General features: G+C 36.9%; 1 protein-coding gene across 4 annotated transcripts in view; it reads right to left on the reverse strand.

Annotated features, from left to right (window-relative positions):
- The window catches only part of tmem198aa (transmembrane protein 198aa), a 71,377-nt gene that overhangs the window by 4,287 nt on the left and 51,680 nt on the right, over positions 1–15,410 (reverse strand). For all 4 annotated transcript variants that reach the window (XM_061971809.1, XM_061971810.1, XM_061971812.1 and 1 more), the window contains one exon: positions 7,394–7,617. In XM_061971809.1, the coding sequence (XP_061827793.1) occupies positions 7,394–7,617 (224 nt within the window). The remainder of the gene's footprint in view (positions 1–7,393; positions 7,618–15,410) is intronic.

Genomic DNA, 15,410 nt, shown 5'->3' on the forward strand with positions numbered 1-15,410 from the left:
AATAATACACATTTTGTTGTGGAGGGGGAGGAGCTTCCTCAACACAAATAATACACATTTTGTTGTGGAGGGGGAGGAGCTTCCTCAACACAAATAATACACGTTTTGTTGTGGAGGGGGAGGAGCTTCCTCAACACAAATAATACACATTTTTTTGTGGAGGGGGAGGAGCTTCCTCAACACAAATAATACACATTTTGTTGTGGAGGGGGAGGAGCTTCCTCAACACAAATAATACACATTTTGTTGTGGAGGGGGAGGAGCTTCCTCAACACAATACACGTTTTGTTGTGGAGGGGGAGGAGCTTCCTCAACACAAATAATACACGTTTTGTTGTGGAGGCGGAAGAGCTTCCTCAACACAAATAATACACGTTTTGTTGTGGAGGTGGAGGAGCTTCCGCAACACAAATTAATACACATTTTGTTGTGGAGGGGGAGGAGCTTCCTCAACACAAATAATACACATTTTGTTGTGGAGGGGGAGGAGCTTCCTCAACACAAATTGATACACATTTTGTTGTGGAGGGGGAGGAGCTTCCTCAACACAAATAATACACATTTTGTTGTGGAGGGGGAGGAGCTTCCTCAACACAAATAATACACATTATGTTGTGGAGGGGGAGGAGCTTCCTCAACACAAATAATACACATTTTGTTGTGGAGGGGGAGGAGCTTCCTCAACACAAGTAATACACATTTTGTTGTGGAGGGGGAGGAGCTTCCTCAACACAAATAATACACGTTTTGTTGGGGAGGGGGAGGAGCTTCTTTAACACAATACACGTTTTGTTGTGGAGGGGGAGGAGCTTCCTCAACACAAATAATACACGTTTTGTTGTGGAGGGGGAGGAGCTTCCTCAACACAAATAATACACGTTTTGTTGTGGAGGGAGAGGAGCTTCCTCAACACAAATAATACACATTTTGTTGTGGAGGGGGAGGAGCTTCCTCAACACAAATAATACACATTTTGTTGTGGAGGGGGAGGAGCTTCCTCAACACAAATACACGTTTCGTTGTGGAGGGGGAGGAGCTTCCTCAACACAAATAATACACGTTTTGTTGTGGAGGCGGAAGAGCTTCCTCAACACAAATAATACACGTTTTGTTGTGGAGGGGGAGGAGCTTCCTCAACACAAATAATACACGTTTTGTTGTGGAGGGAGAGGAGCTTCCTCAACACAAATAATACACATTTTGTTGTGGAGGGGGAGGAGCTTCCTCAACACAAATAATACACATTTTGTTGTGGAGGGGGAGGAGCTTCCTCAACACAAATACACGTTTCGTTGTGGAGGGGGAGGAGCTTCCTCAACACAAATAATACACGTTTTGTTGTGGAGGCGGAAGAGCTTCCTCAACACAAATAATACACGTTTTGTTGTGGAGGTGGAGGAGCTTCCGCAACACAAATTAATACACATTTTGTTGTGGAGGGGGAGGAGCTTCCTCAACACAAATAATACACATTTTGTTGTGGAGGGGGAGGAGCTTCCTCAACACAAATTGATACACATTTTGTTGTGGAGGGGGAGGAGCTTCCTCAACACAAATAATACACATTTTGTTGTGGAGGGGGAGGAGCTTCCTCAACACAAATAATACACATTATGTTGTGGAGGGGGAGGAGCTTCCTCAACACAAATAATACACATTTTGTTGTGGAGGGGGAGGAGCTTCCTCAACACAAGTAATACACATTTTGTTGTGGAGGGGGAGGAGCTTCCTCAACACAAATAATACACGTTTTGTTGGGGAGGGGGAGGAGCTTCTTTAACACAATACACGTTTTGTTGTGGAGGGGGAGGAGCTTCCTCAACACAAATAATACACGTTTTGTTGTGGAGGGGGAGGAGCTTCCTCAACACAAATAATACACGTTTTGTTGTGGAGGGAGAGGAGCTTCCTCAACACAAATAATACACATTTTGTTGTGGAGGGGGAGGAGCTTCCTCAACACAAATAATACACGTTTTATTGTGGAGGGGGAGGAGCTTCCTCAACACAAATAATACACGTTTTGTTGTGGAGGGGGAGGAGCTTCCTCAACACAAATAATACACGTTTTGTTGTGGAGGGGGAGGAGCTTCCTCAACACAAATAATACACGTTTTGTTGTGGAGGGGGAGGAGCTTCCTCAACACAAATAATACACATTTTGTTGTGGAGGGGGAGGAGCTTCCTCAACACAAATAATACACATTTTGTTGTGGAGGGGGAGGAGCTTCCTCAACACAAATAATACACATTTTGTTGTGGAGGGGGAGGAGCTTCCTCAACCCAAATAATACACATTTTGTAGTGGAGGGGGAGGAGCTTCTTTAACACAATACACGTTTTGTTGCGGAGGGGGGGGAGCTTCCTCAACACAAATAATACACGTTTTGTTGTGGAGGGGGAGGAGCTTCCTCAACACAAATACACGTTTCGTTGTGGAGGGGGAGGAGCTTCCTCAACACAAATAATACACGTTTTGTTGTGGAGGCGGAAGAGCTTCCTCAACACAAATAATACACGTTTTGTTGTGGAGGTGGAGGAGCTTCCGCAACACAAATTAATACACATTTTGTTGTGGAGGGGGAGGAGCTTCCTCAACACAAATAATACACATTTTGTTGTGGAGGGGGAGGAGCTTCCTCAACACAAATTGATACACATTTTGTTGTGGAGGGGGAGGAGCTTCCTCAACACAAATAATACACATTATGTTGTGGAGGGGGAGGAGCTTCCTCAACACAAATAATACACATTTCGTTGTGGAGGGGGAGGAGCTTCCTCAACACAAGTAATACACATTTTGTTGTGGAGGGGGAGGAGCTTCCTCAACACAAATAATACACGTTTTGTTGGGGAGGGGGAGGAGCTTCTTTAACACAATACACGTTTTGTTGTGGAGGGGGAGGAGCTTCCTCAACACAAATAATACACGTTTTGTTGTGGAGGGGGAGGAGCTTCCTCAACACAAATAATACACGTTTTGTTGTGGAGGGAGTGGAGCTTCCTCAACACAAATAATACACATTTTGTTGTGGAGGGGGAGGAGCTTCCTCAACACAAATAATACACATTTTGTTGTGGAGGGGGAGGAGCTTCCTCAACACAAATACACGTTTCGTTGTGGAGGGGGAGGAGCTTCCTCAACACAAATAATACACGTTTTGTTGTGGAGGCGGAAGAGCTTCCTCAACACAAATAATACACGTTTTGTTGTGGAGGTGGAGGAGCTTCCGCAACACAAATTAATACACATTTTGTTGTGGAGGGGGAGGAGCTTCCTCAACACAAATAATACACATTTTGTTGTGGAGGGGGAGGAGCTTCCTCAACACAAATTGATACACATTTTGTTGTGGAGGGGGAGGAGCTTCCTCAACACAAATAATACACATTTTGTTGTGGAGGGGGAGGAGCTTCCTCAACACAAATAATACACATTATGTTGTGGAGGGGGAGGAGCTTCCTCAACACAAATAATACACATTTTGTTGTGGAGGGGGAGGAGCTTCCTCAACACAAGTAATACACATTTTGTTGTGGAGGGGGAGGAGCTTCCTCAACACAAATAATACACGTTTTGTTGGGGAGGGGGAGGAGCTTCTTTAACACAATACACGTTTTGTTGTGGAGGGGGAGGAGCTTCCTCAACACAAATAATACACGTTTTGTTGTGGAGGGAGAGGAGCTTCCTCAACACAAATAATACACATTTTGTTGTGGAGGGGGAGGAGCTTCCTCAACACAAATAATACACATTTTGTTGTGGAGGGGGAGGAGCTTCCTCAACACAAATACACGTTTCGTTGTGGAGGGGGAGGAGCTTCCTCAACACAAATAATACACGTTTTGTTGTGGAGGCGGAAGAGCTTCCTCAACACAAATAATACACGTTTTGTTGTGGAGGGGGAGGAGCTTCCTCAACACAAATAATACACGTTTTGTTGTGGAGGGAGAGGAGCTTCCTCAACACAAATAATACACATTTTGTTGTGGAGGGGGAGGAGCTTCCTCAACACAAATAATACACATTTTGTTGTGGAGGGGGAGGAGCTTCCTCAACACAAATACACGTTTCGTTGTGGAGGGGGAGGAGCTTCCTCAACACAAATAATACACGTTTTGTTGTGGAGGCGGAAGAGCTTCCTCAACACAAATAATACACGTTTTGTTGTGGAGGTGGAGGAGCTTCCGCAACACAAATTAATACACATTTTGTTGTGGAGGGGGAGGAGCTTCCTCAACACAAATAATACACATTTTGTTGTGGAGGGGGAGGAGCTTCCTCAACACAAATTGATACACATTTTGTTGTGGAGGGGGAGGAGCTTCCTCAACACAAATAATACACATTTTGTTGTGGAGGGGGAGGAGCTTCCTCAACACAAATAATACACATTATGTTGTGGAGGGGGAGGAGCTTCCTCAACACAAATAATACACATTTTGTTGTGGAGGGGGAGGAGCTTCCTCAACACAAGTAATACACATTTTGTTGTGGAGGGGGAGGAGCTTCCTCAACACAAATAATACACGTTTTGTTGGGGAGGGGGAGGAGCTTCTTTAACACAATACACGTTTTGTTGTGGAGGGGGAGGAGCTTCCTCAACACAAATAATACACGTTTTGTTGTGGAGGGGGAGGAGCTTCCTTAACACAAATAATACACGTTTTGTTGTGGAGGGAGAGGAGCTTCCTCAACACAAATAATACACATTTTGTTGTGGAGGGGGAGGAGCTTCCTCAACACAAATAATACACATTTTGGTGTGGAGGGGGAGGAGCTTCCTCAACACAAATACACGTTTTGTTGTGGAGGGGGAGGAGCTTCCTCAACACAAATAATATACGTTTTGTTGTGGAGGGGGAGGAGCTTCCTCAACACAAATAATATACGTTTTGTTGTGGAGGGGGAGGAGCTTCCTCAACACAAATAATACACATTTTGTTGTGGAGGGGGAGGAGCTTCCTCAACACAATACACGTTTTGTTGTGGAGGGGGAGGAGCTTCCTCAACACAAATAATACACATTTTGTTGTGGAGAGGGAGGAGCTTCCTCAACACAAATAATACACATTTTGTTGTGGAGGGGGAGGAGCTTCCTCAACACAAATAATACACGTTTTGTTGTGGAGGGGGAGGAGCTTCCTCAACACAAATAATACACGTTTTGTTGTGGAGGGGGAGGAGCTTCCTCAACACAAATAATACACGTTTTGTTGTGGAGGGGGAGGAGCTTCCTCAACACAAATAATACACATTTTGTTGTGGAGGGGGAGGAGCTTCCTCAACACAAATAATACACGTTTTTTTGTGGAGGGGGAGGAGCTTCCTCAACACAAATAATATACGTTTTGTTGTGGAGGGGGAGGAGCTTCCTCAACACAAATAATACACGTTTTGTTGTGGAGGGGGAGGAGCTTCCTCAACACAAATAATATACGTTTTGTTGTGGAGGGGGAGGAGCGTCCTCAACACAAATAATATACGTTTTGTTGTGAAGGGGGAGGAGCTTCCTCAACACAAATAATACACATTTTGTTGTGGAGAGGGAGGAGCTTCCTCAACACAAATAATACACATTTTGTTGTGGAGGGGGAGGAGCTTCCTCAACACAAATAATACACATTTTGTTGTGGAGGGGGAGGAGTTTCCTCAACACAAATAATACACGTTTTGTTGTGGAGGGGGAGGAGCTTCCTCAACACAAATAATACACATTTTGTTGTGGAGGGGGAGGAGTTTCCTCAACACAAATAATACACGTTTTGTTGTGGAGGGGGAGGAGCTTCCTCAACACAAATAATATACGTTTTGTTGTGGAGGGGGAGGAGCTTCCTCAACACAAATAATACACATTTTGTTGTGGAGGGGGAGGAGCTTCCTCAACACAATACACGTTTTGTTGTGGAGGTGGAGGAGCTTCCGCAACACAAATTAATACACATTTTGTTGTGGAGGGGGAGGAGCTTCCTCAACACAAATAATACACATTTTGTTGTGGAGGGGGAGGAGCTTCCTCAACACAAATTAATACACATTTTGTTGTGGAGGGGGAGGAGCTTCCTCAACACAAATAATACACATTTTGTTGTGGAGGGGGGGGAGCTTCCTCAACACAAATAATACACGTTTTGTTGTGGAGGGGGAGGAGCTTCCTCAACACAAATACACGTTTCGTTGTGGAGGGGGAGGAGCTTCCTCAACACAAATAATACACGTTTTGTTGTGGAGGTGGAGGAGCTTCCGCAACACAAATTAATACACATTTTGTTGTGGAGGGGGAGGAGCTTCCTCAACACAAATAATACACATTTTGTTGTGGAGGGGGAGGAGCTTCCTCAACACAAATTGATACACATTTTGTTGTGGAGGGGGAGGAGCTTCCTCAACACAAATAATACACATTTTGTTGTGGAGGGGGAGGAGCTTCCTCAACACAATACACATTTTGTTGTGGAGGGGGAGGAGCTTCAACACAAATACACATTTTGTTGTGGAGGGGGAGGAGCTTCCCCAACACAAATAATACACATTTTGTTGTGGAGGGGGAGGAGCTTCCTCAACACAAATAATACACGTTTTGTTGTGGAGGGGGAGGAGCTTCCTCAACACAAATAATACACGTTTTGTTGTGGAGGGGGAGGAGCTTCCTCAACACAAATAAAACACGTTTTGTTGTGGAGGGGGAGGAGCTTCCTCAACACAAATAAAACACGTTTTGTTGTGGAGGGGGAGGAGCTTCCTCAACACAAATAATACACGTTTTGTTGTGGAGGGGGAGGAGCTTCCTCAACACAAATAATACATGTTTTGTTGTGGAGGGGGAGGAGCTTCCTCAACACAAATACTACACGTTTTGTTGTGGAGGGGGAGGAGCTTCCTCAACACAATACACATTTTTTTGTGGAGGGGGAGGAGCTTCCTCAACACAATACACATTTTGTTGTGGAGGGGGAGGAGCTTCCCCAACACAAAAAATACACATTTTGTTGTGGAGGGGGAGGAGCTTCCTCAACACAAATAATACACGTTTTGTTGTGGAGGGGGAGGAGCTTCCTCAACACAATACACGTTTTGTTGTGGAGGGGGAGGAGCTTCCTCAACACAAATACACGTTTTGTTGTGGAGGGGGAGGAGCTTCCTCAACACAAATAATACACGTTTTGTTGTGGAGGGGGAGGAGCTTCCTCAACACAAATAATACACATTTTGTTGTGGAGGGGGAGGAGCTTCCTCAACACAAATAATACACATTTTGTTGTGGAGGGGGAGGAGCTTCCTCAACACTAATACACATTTTGTTGTGGAGGGGGAGGAGCTTCCTCAAAACAAATAAAACACACGAAAAAGAATGTGTTTGGTTGCCAGATGTTGAAGATGGACACATCTTACCGCTGACAGCACGTCTCCTTCCAGGCGCTTCTTGGGGAGTGGCTTGCGATGGAGGCCGGGCTCGGCGTGAGGAGGCGGGGCTTTGGGCGCCTGCGAGGTGTTGGCGGGGTGGTGGTACTGTGGGTGGTGCACCTTCTTCTTCTTCTTCTTCTCCTTCCTCAGCTTCTCTTCTCGCTGCCGGATGCGCATCAGCTGGACTCGCCTCTGCTGCCGACTCACCACCACTGCAGCCAAAGCACAAGATGATCTAAAGTGAGAACCCAGACCTACTTCACCTTCCTCCCTGCATGACATATTGGGAGTGAGAACCCCGACCTACTTCACCTTCCTCCCTGCATGACATATTGGGAGTGAGAACCCAGACCTACTTCACCTTCCTCCCTGCATGACGTATTGGGAGTGAGAACCCAGACCTACTTCACCTTCCTCCCTGCATGACGTATTGGGAGTGAGAACCCAGACCTACTTCACCTTACTCCCTGCATGACATATTGGGAGTGAGAACCCAGACCTACTTCACCTTCCTGCCTGCATAACATTTTCGGAGTGAGAACCCAGACCTACTTCACCTTCCTCCCTGCATGAGTGTGTGCGTGTGTGTGTGTGTGCGTTTGAGTGTGTGTGAGTGTGCGTGTGAGTAAGTGAGTGAGTGTGTGTGTGTGTGAGTGTGCGTGTGTGAGTCTGTGAGTGTGTGTGTGTGTGCGCGTGTGTGTCAAGTATGGAAAAAGACGGGTCCATTATGGGCACCATTTGTGGTCACGTGATTTTCCCCCCTAAGTGCCTAGTTTACCCACAATGCCCCATTTCCAAGCTCCACCCCCCAACTAACAGCTGCTCCCCCTGCAACATCCCCCATGCTCTGCTGTTGTCATGACAACACCAAGTCCACTTTAGTGCTGACAACATTGACACTCATTTGTGTTTTGGTAGCGTCTTCATCTGGGATCACATCATTGTTGCGCACAATTTGAAGGAATTAGCACGCACATAATCACACAATTGGCCAATAAAATGGAATTTGCTGTTAAAGGCAGAATATCAGGGATGTTTACATAAATGTGAGTGAAGCGCTCATTTATCCATGAAACGCTCAACCGCCCCACCCTGCAATGTGGAGACAACCACTTGAAACAGGAAGCTAAAACTAGCAAGAACAATCATACACACACAACACATGTCATCTGTTGTGTTGTTGTGAACGTCATCATGGATGTAACATCAATGTACAAACAATCATACACACAACACATGTCATCTGTTGTGTTGTTGTGAACGACATCATGGATGTAACATCAATGTACAAACAATCATACACACACACAACACATCCCCATACCAATATTTTGCTACTAATTGGCTGGACAGGATAGAGTAAAAAATAAAAACAAATATTTATTTATAAAAACTAAAAAATTAAAATAGTTATTTGCAAAATAATAAAAATAAAAAAAATTCCCCTCAAAAAACTAAAAAAAATTAAACAAATAATAAAAATTAAAATATTAAAAAAAAAACATATATATATATATACATATATATATATATATATATATATATATATATATATATATATATATATATATATATATATATATATATATCTGCGGCTGGACAGGAGAGGGAAAAAACAAACACAAAAAAAACCAATAAAATAAATAAAATGGAAATGTTCCAAAAAAAAAAAAATACAGGTATTTGCAAAAATGATTTGAAAAACTATTTGAAAAATTACCCTTAAAAAATTTTTTAAAAAATAAAAAAATAACGCATTTGCCAGAAAGTAAAAAAAAAAAACGAGATATCTGCATCTAAATCAACCATTATGATTTCCCCAAGTGGCTGGACAGGAGAGTAAAACAAATACAATAAAAATTAAAGACAGATATTTGCAAAAAAAATAAAAGAAACATTAATTAAAAATTTCCCTAAAAAATACAGATATTTGCAATCACATAAAAATAAAATTAATAAATTAAACATTTCACTAAAAATACAGATATTTGAAAAAAAACAACAACTATAAAAACAAAATTCCCTAAAAAAAAATAAAAAAAAATAAAACAGATATCTGCATCCAAATCAACAATTATGATTTCCCCAAGTGGCAGGACAGGAGAGTAAAAATAATACAATAAAAATTAAAGACAGATATTTGCAAAAAAATAAAAATAATAAATTAAAAATTTCCCCCCAAAAATACAGATATTTGCAATCAAATAAAAATAAAATTAATAAATTAAAAATGTCCCTAAAAAATACAGATATTTGAAAAAAAAAACAACAACTATAAAAACAAAATTCCCTAAAAAATTGTTTTTAAAAATAAAACATATCTGCATCCAAATCAACAATTATGATTTCCCAGAGTGGCTGGGCAGGAGAGTAAAAATAATACAATACAAATTAAATACAGATATTTGCAAAAAAAATAATAATAAAATAAATAAGTTTAAAACTTCCCTAAAAAATAGAGATTTGCAAAAAAATACAAATTCCCTAAAAAACAACAACAACAACAACAACAAATATCTGCATCCAAATCAACAATTATGATTTCCCAGAGTGGCTGGACAGGACAGAGTAAAAAAAACAAATACAATAAAAAATATCCTTAAAAAAAATACAGATATTTAAAAAACTGTTTAAAAAATTTGCCTAAAAAAACCAAAACCAAAACAGATATCTGCATCTAAATCAACAATTCTTAATTCCCAGAGTGGCTGGACAGGACATAGTGAGAGAGAAAAAATATCTCACTGATTTCTTAGCTGTACTTGGCTGAGAAAGCCAGACTTGATATTTTGTGGTCATTCAGTAGATATGTGCAGCATATATTTGCATCTACATCAGCAATAGGATTTTTTCTGGACAGGACAGATGGAAATAAATGAATAAATGCCCTCATAGAAGACACAATGTACATCATCTTTTGTGTTGGCGTGAAGATAGCATGCTGCCATCCGTCAAATAAAAGCTTCCTTTATAATTCCAATTTAGATAACCTCCTTTTTAATAAGATTGCAGCAGCCATGGGGATTCTTCATGTTCCTGTGTTGCAGAAGTCATTTGTAGGTATGCAAAAGGAGCATTTTAGAATCAAGGGAGGAGGAAAAGAAAGAAAGAATTGTCACCCAGGGAGACGCTTTGAGACTCCCCTGCAGTTTTTACCCTCTAAATACCTCTTTTTGACACGCTCATTGATTGGCTCTGCTCTTTTTATCTGTCTGTGTTTGGTAATTAGCTGCAGTAATGAGTTGCACCCCCCACCCAAGATTGTTGGTTTCATCCATCCATCAGCAGGGGTGTCAAAGATGATTTCATTGAGGGCCACATAGCTGCCACTTTCATCCATTTTTAAACTTTCTCAGCCAAGTACAGCAAAGAAATCAGTGAGGGATTTTTTCTCTCTCACTATGTCCTGTCCAGCCACTCCGGGAATTCAGAATTGTGGATTTAGATGCAGATATCTTTTTTTGTTTGTTTTTTTAGGGTCATTTTTTAAACAGTTTTTTAAATATCTGTATTTTTTTTTTAGGGACATTTTTTTTATTTTATTTTATTTGTTTTTTTAATCTGTCCTGTCCAGCCACTCTGGGAAATGATAATTGTTCATTTGGATGCAGATATCTGTTTTTGTTGTTGTTTTTTTAGGGAATTTTTTTTTTTTTTTTGCAAATATCTATTTTTTGGGAAATATTTAATTTATTAATTTTATTTTTATTTTTTTGCAAATATCAGTATTGTTTAGGGGATTTTTTATTCGATTTATTTTATTTTACTTTTTTTTTTCAAATATCTGTCTTTAATTTTAAAATTAATTTTAGGGTAATTTTTTAAACAGTTTTTTAAATATCTGTATTTTTTTAAGAATATTTTTATTTTAAATTGTTTTTTTACTCTGTCCTGTCCAGCCACTCTGGGAAATCATAATTGTTGATTTGGATGCAGATATCTGTTTTTGTTGTTGTTTTTTTTAGGGCTTTTTTTGTTGTTGCAAATATCTGTATTGTTTAAGGGATTTTTTATATTATTTTGTTATTTTTTTTAACTTCTTTTGCAAATATCTGTCTTTAATCTTAAAATTATTTTAGGGTAATTTTTTTAAACAGTTTTTTAAATATCTGTAATTTTTTTAACGATATTTTTTTTGTATTTGTTTTTTTCACTCTGTCCTGTCCAGCCACTCTGGGAAATCATAAATGTTGACTTGGATGCAGATATCTGTTTTTGTTGTTGTTTTTTTAGTGCTTTTTTCTGTTGCTGCAAATATCTGTATTGTTTAGGGAAATTTGTAATTTATAATTTTTTTTTTGTTTGTTTTTTTGCAAATATCTGTATTTTTTTAGGGGATTTCTTTTCTTTTTTTTTTTACTTTTTTTTTGCAAATATCTGTGAATGTGAGTGTGATCTGTGTTGGCCTTGCGATGAGGTGGCGACTTGTCCAGGGTGTACCCCGCTTTCCGCCCGATTGTAGCTGAGATAGGCTCCAGCGACCCCAAAGGGAATAAGCGGTAGAAAATGGATGGGACGTATGTCTTTAATTTTAAAATAAATTTTAGGGTAATTCTTTTAAACCGTTTTTTAAATATCTTTAATTTTTTTTTAAGGATATTTTTATTTTATTAGTTTTTTTACTCTGTCCTGTCCAGCCACTCTGGGAAATCATAACTGTTGATTTGGATGCAGATATTTGTTTTTTTGTTGTTGTTTTTTTAGGGATTTTTTTTTGTATGTGTGCAAATATCTGTATTTTTTAGGGAAATTTGGAATTTATTAATTTTTTTTAATTTAATTTTTTTTTGCAAATATCTGTATTTTTTTAGGGGATTTTATATTTTATGTTAATTTTTTTGCAAACAACTGACTTTAATTTAAAAATTATTTTAGGGTAATTCTTTAAACAGTTTTTTAAATATCTGTATTTTTTTTAAGGATATTTTTATTTTATTAGTATTTTTACTCTGTCCTGTCCCGTCACTCTGGGAAATCATAATTGTTGATTTGGATGCAGATATCTGTTTTTGTTGTTGTTTTTTAGGGCTTTTTTTGTTGTTGCAAATATCTGTATTGTTTAGGGAAATTTGTAATTTATTTTTTATTTTTATTTTTATTTTTATTTGCAAATATCTGTATTTTTTAGGGGATTTTTTTATTTTATTTTGTTGGGGTTTTTTTTACTTTTTTTTGCAAATATCTGTCTTTCATTTTAAAATTAATTTTAAAATTAATTTTAGGGTAATTTTTTTAAACAGTTTTTTAAATATCTGTAATTTTTTTAAGGATATTTTTTTTGTATTTGTTTTTTTACTCTGTCCTGTCCAGCCACTCTGGGAAATTATAATTGTTGATTTGGATGCAGATATCTGTTTTTGTTTTTAAGGGCTTTTTTTTTTTTTTTGCAAATATCTTTTTTTAATTTTTTTATTATTATTATTATTATTTTTTTACTTTTTTTTACTTTTTTTTGCAAATATCTGTGAATGTGAGTGTGAATGTTGTCTGTCTATCTGTGTTGGCCCTGCGATGAGGTGGCGACTTGTCCAGGGTGTACCCCGCCTTCCGCCCGATTGTAGCTGAGATAGGCTCCAGCGACCCCAAAGGGAATAAGCGGTAGAAAATGGATGGGACGTATGTCTTTAATTTTAAAATAAATTTTAGGGTAATTCTTTTAAACCGTTTTTTAAATATCTTTAATTTTTTTTTAAGGATATTTTTATTTTATTAGTTTTTTTACTCTGTCCTGTCCAGCCACTCTGGGAAATCATAACTGTTGATTTGGATGCAGATATTTGTTTTTTTTGTTGTTGTTTTTTTAGGGATTTTTTTTGTATGTGTGCAAATATCTGTATTTTTTAGGGAAATTTGGAATTTATTAAAAAAATTTTATTCAATTTTTTTTGCAAATATCTGTATTTTTTTAGGGGATTTTTTATTTTATTTTAATTTTTTTGCAAACAACTGACTTTAATTTAAAAATTATTTTAGGGTAATTCTTTAAACAGTTTTTTAAATATCTGTATTTTTTTTAAGGATATTTTCATTTTATTAGTATTTTTACTCTGTCCTGTCCAGTCACTCTGGGAAATCATAATTGTTGATTTGGATGCAGATATCTGTTTTTGTTGTTGTTTTTTAGGGCTTTTTTTGTTGTTGCAAATATCTGTATTGTTTAGGGAAATTTGTAATTTATTTTTAATTTTTATTTTTATTTGCAAATATCTGTATTTTTTAGGGGATTTTTTTATTTTATTTTGTTTTGTTTTTTTTACTTTTTTTTGCAAATATCTGTCTTTAATTTTAAAATTAATTTTAAAATTAATTTTAGGGTAATTTTTTTAAACAGTTTTTTAAATATCTGTAATTTTTTTAAGGATATTTTTTTTGTATTTGTTTTTTTACTCTGTCCTGTCCAGCCACTCTGGGAAATCATAATTGTTGATTTGGATGCAGATATCTGTTTTTGTTGTTGTTTTTTAGGGCTTTTTTTGTTGTTGCAAATATCTGTATTGTTTAGGGAAATTTGTAATTTATTTTTTATTTTTATTTTTATTTTTATTTGCAAATATCTGTATTTTTTAGGGGATTTTTTTATTTTATTTTGTTGGTTTTTTTTTTACTTTTTTTTGCAAATATCCGTCTTTAATTTTAAAATTAATTTTAAAATTAATTTTAGGGTAATTTTTTTAAACAGTTTTTTAAATATCTGTAATTTTTTTAAGGATATTTTTTTTGTATTTGTTTTTTTACTCTGTCCTGTCCAGCCACTCTGGGAAATCATAATTGTTGATTTGGATGCAGATATCTGTTTTTGTTTTTAGGGCTTTTTTTTTTTTTTTTGCAAATATCTTTTTTTTTATTTATTTTTATTATTATTTTTTTATTTTTTACTTTTTTTTACTTTTTTTTGCAAATATCTGTGAATGTGAGTGTGAATGTTGTCTGTCTATCTGTGTTGGCCCTGCGATGAGGTGGCGACTTGTCCAGGGTGTACCCCGCCTTCCGCCCGATTGTAGCTGAGATAGGCTCCAGCGCCCCCCGCGACCCCAAAGGGAATAAGCGGTAGAAAATGGATGGGACATATGTCTTTAATTTTAAAATAAATTTTAGGGTAATTCTTTTAAACAGTTTTTTAAATATCTTTAATTTTTTTTAAGGATATTTTTATTTTATTAGTTTTTTTACTCTGTCCTGTCCAGCCACTCTGGGAAATCATAACTGTTGATTTGGATGCAGATATTTGTTTTTTGTTGTTGTTTTTTTAGGGATTTTTTTTTGTATGTGTGCAAATATGTGTATTTTTTAGGGAAATTTGGAATTTATTAATTTTTTTTAATTTAATTTTTTTTTGCAAATATCTGTATTTTTTTAGGGGATTTTTTATTTTATTTGAATTTTTTTGCAAACAACTGACTTTAATTTAAAAATTATTTTAGGGTAATTCTTTAAACAGTTTTTTAAATATCTGTATTTTTTTTAAGGATATTTTTATTTTATTAGTATTTTTACTCTGTCCTGTCCAGTCACTCTGGGAAATCATAATTGTTGATTTGGATGCAGATATCTGTTTTTGTTGTTGTTTTTTAGGGCTTTTTTTGTTGTTGCAAATATCTGTATTGTTTAGGGAAATTTGTAATTTATTTTTTATTTTTATTTTTATTTTTATTTGCAAATATCTGTATTTTTTAGGGGACTTTTTTATTTTATTTTGTTTTTGTTTTTTTTTTACTTTTTTTGCAAATATCTGTCTTTAATTTTAAAATTAATTTTAGGGTAATTTTTTTAAACAGTTTTTTAAATATCTGTAATTTTTTTAAGGATATTTTTTTTGTATTTGTTTTTTTACTCTGTCCTGTCCAGCCACTCTGGGAAATCATAATTGTTGATTTGGATGCAGATATCTGTTTTTGTTTTTTAGGGCTTTTTTTTTTTTTTTTGCAAATATCTTTTCTTTTTTTTAATTATTATTATTATTTTTTTTAAACTTTTTTTTAACTTTTTTTGCAAATATCTGTGAATG

Source organism: Nerophis lumbriciformis, linkage group LG13 (assembly GCF_033978685.3).
Source record: "Nerophis lumbriciformis linkage group LG13, RoL_Nlum_v2.1, whole genome shotgun sequence".
In the NCBI taxonomy this organism is placed as follows: Eukaryota; Metazoa; Chordata; class Actinopteri; order Syngnathiformes; family Syngnathidae; genus Nerophis; species Nerophis lumbriciformis.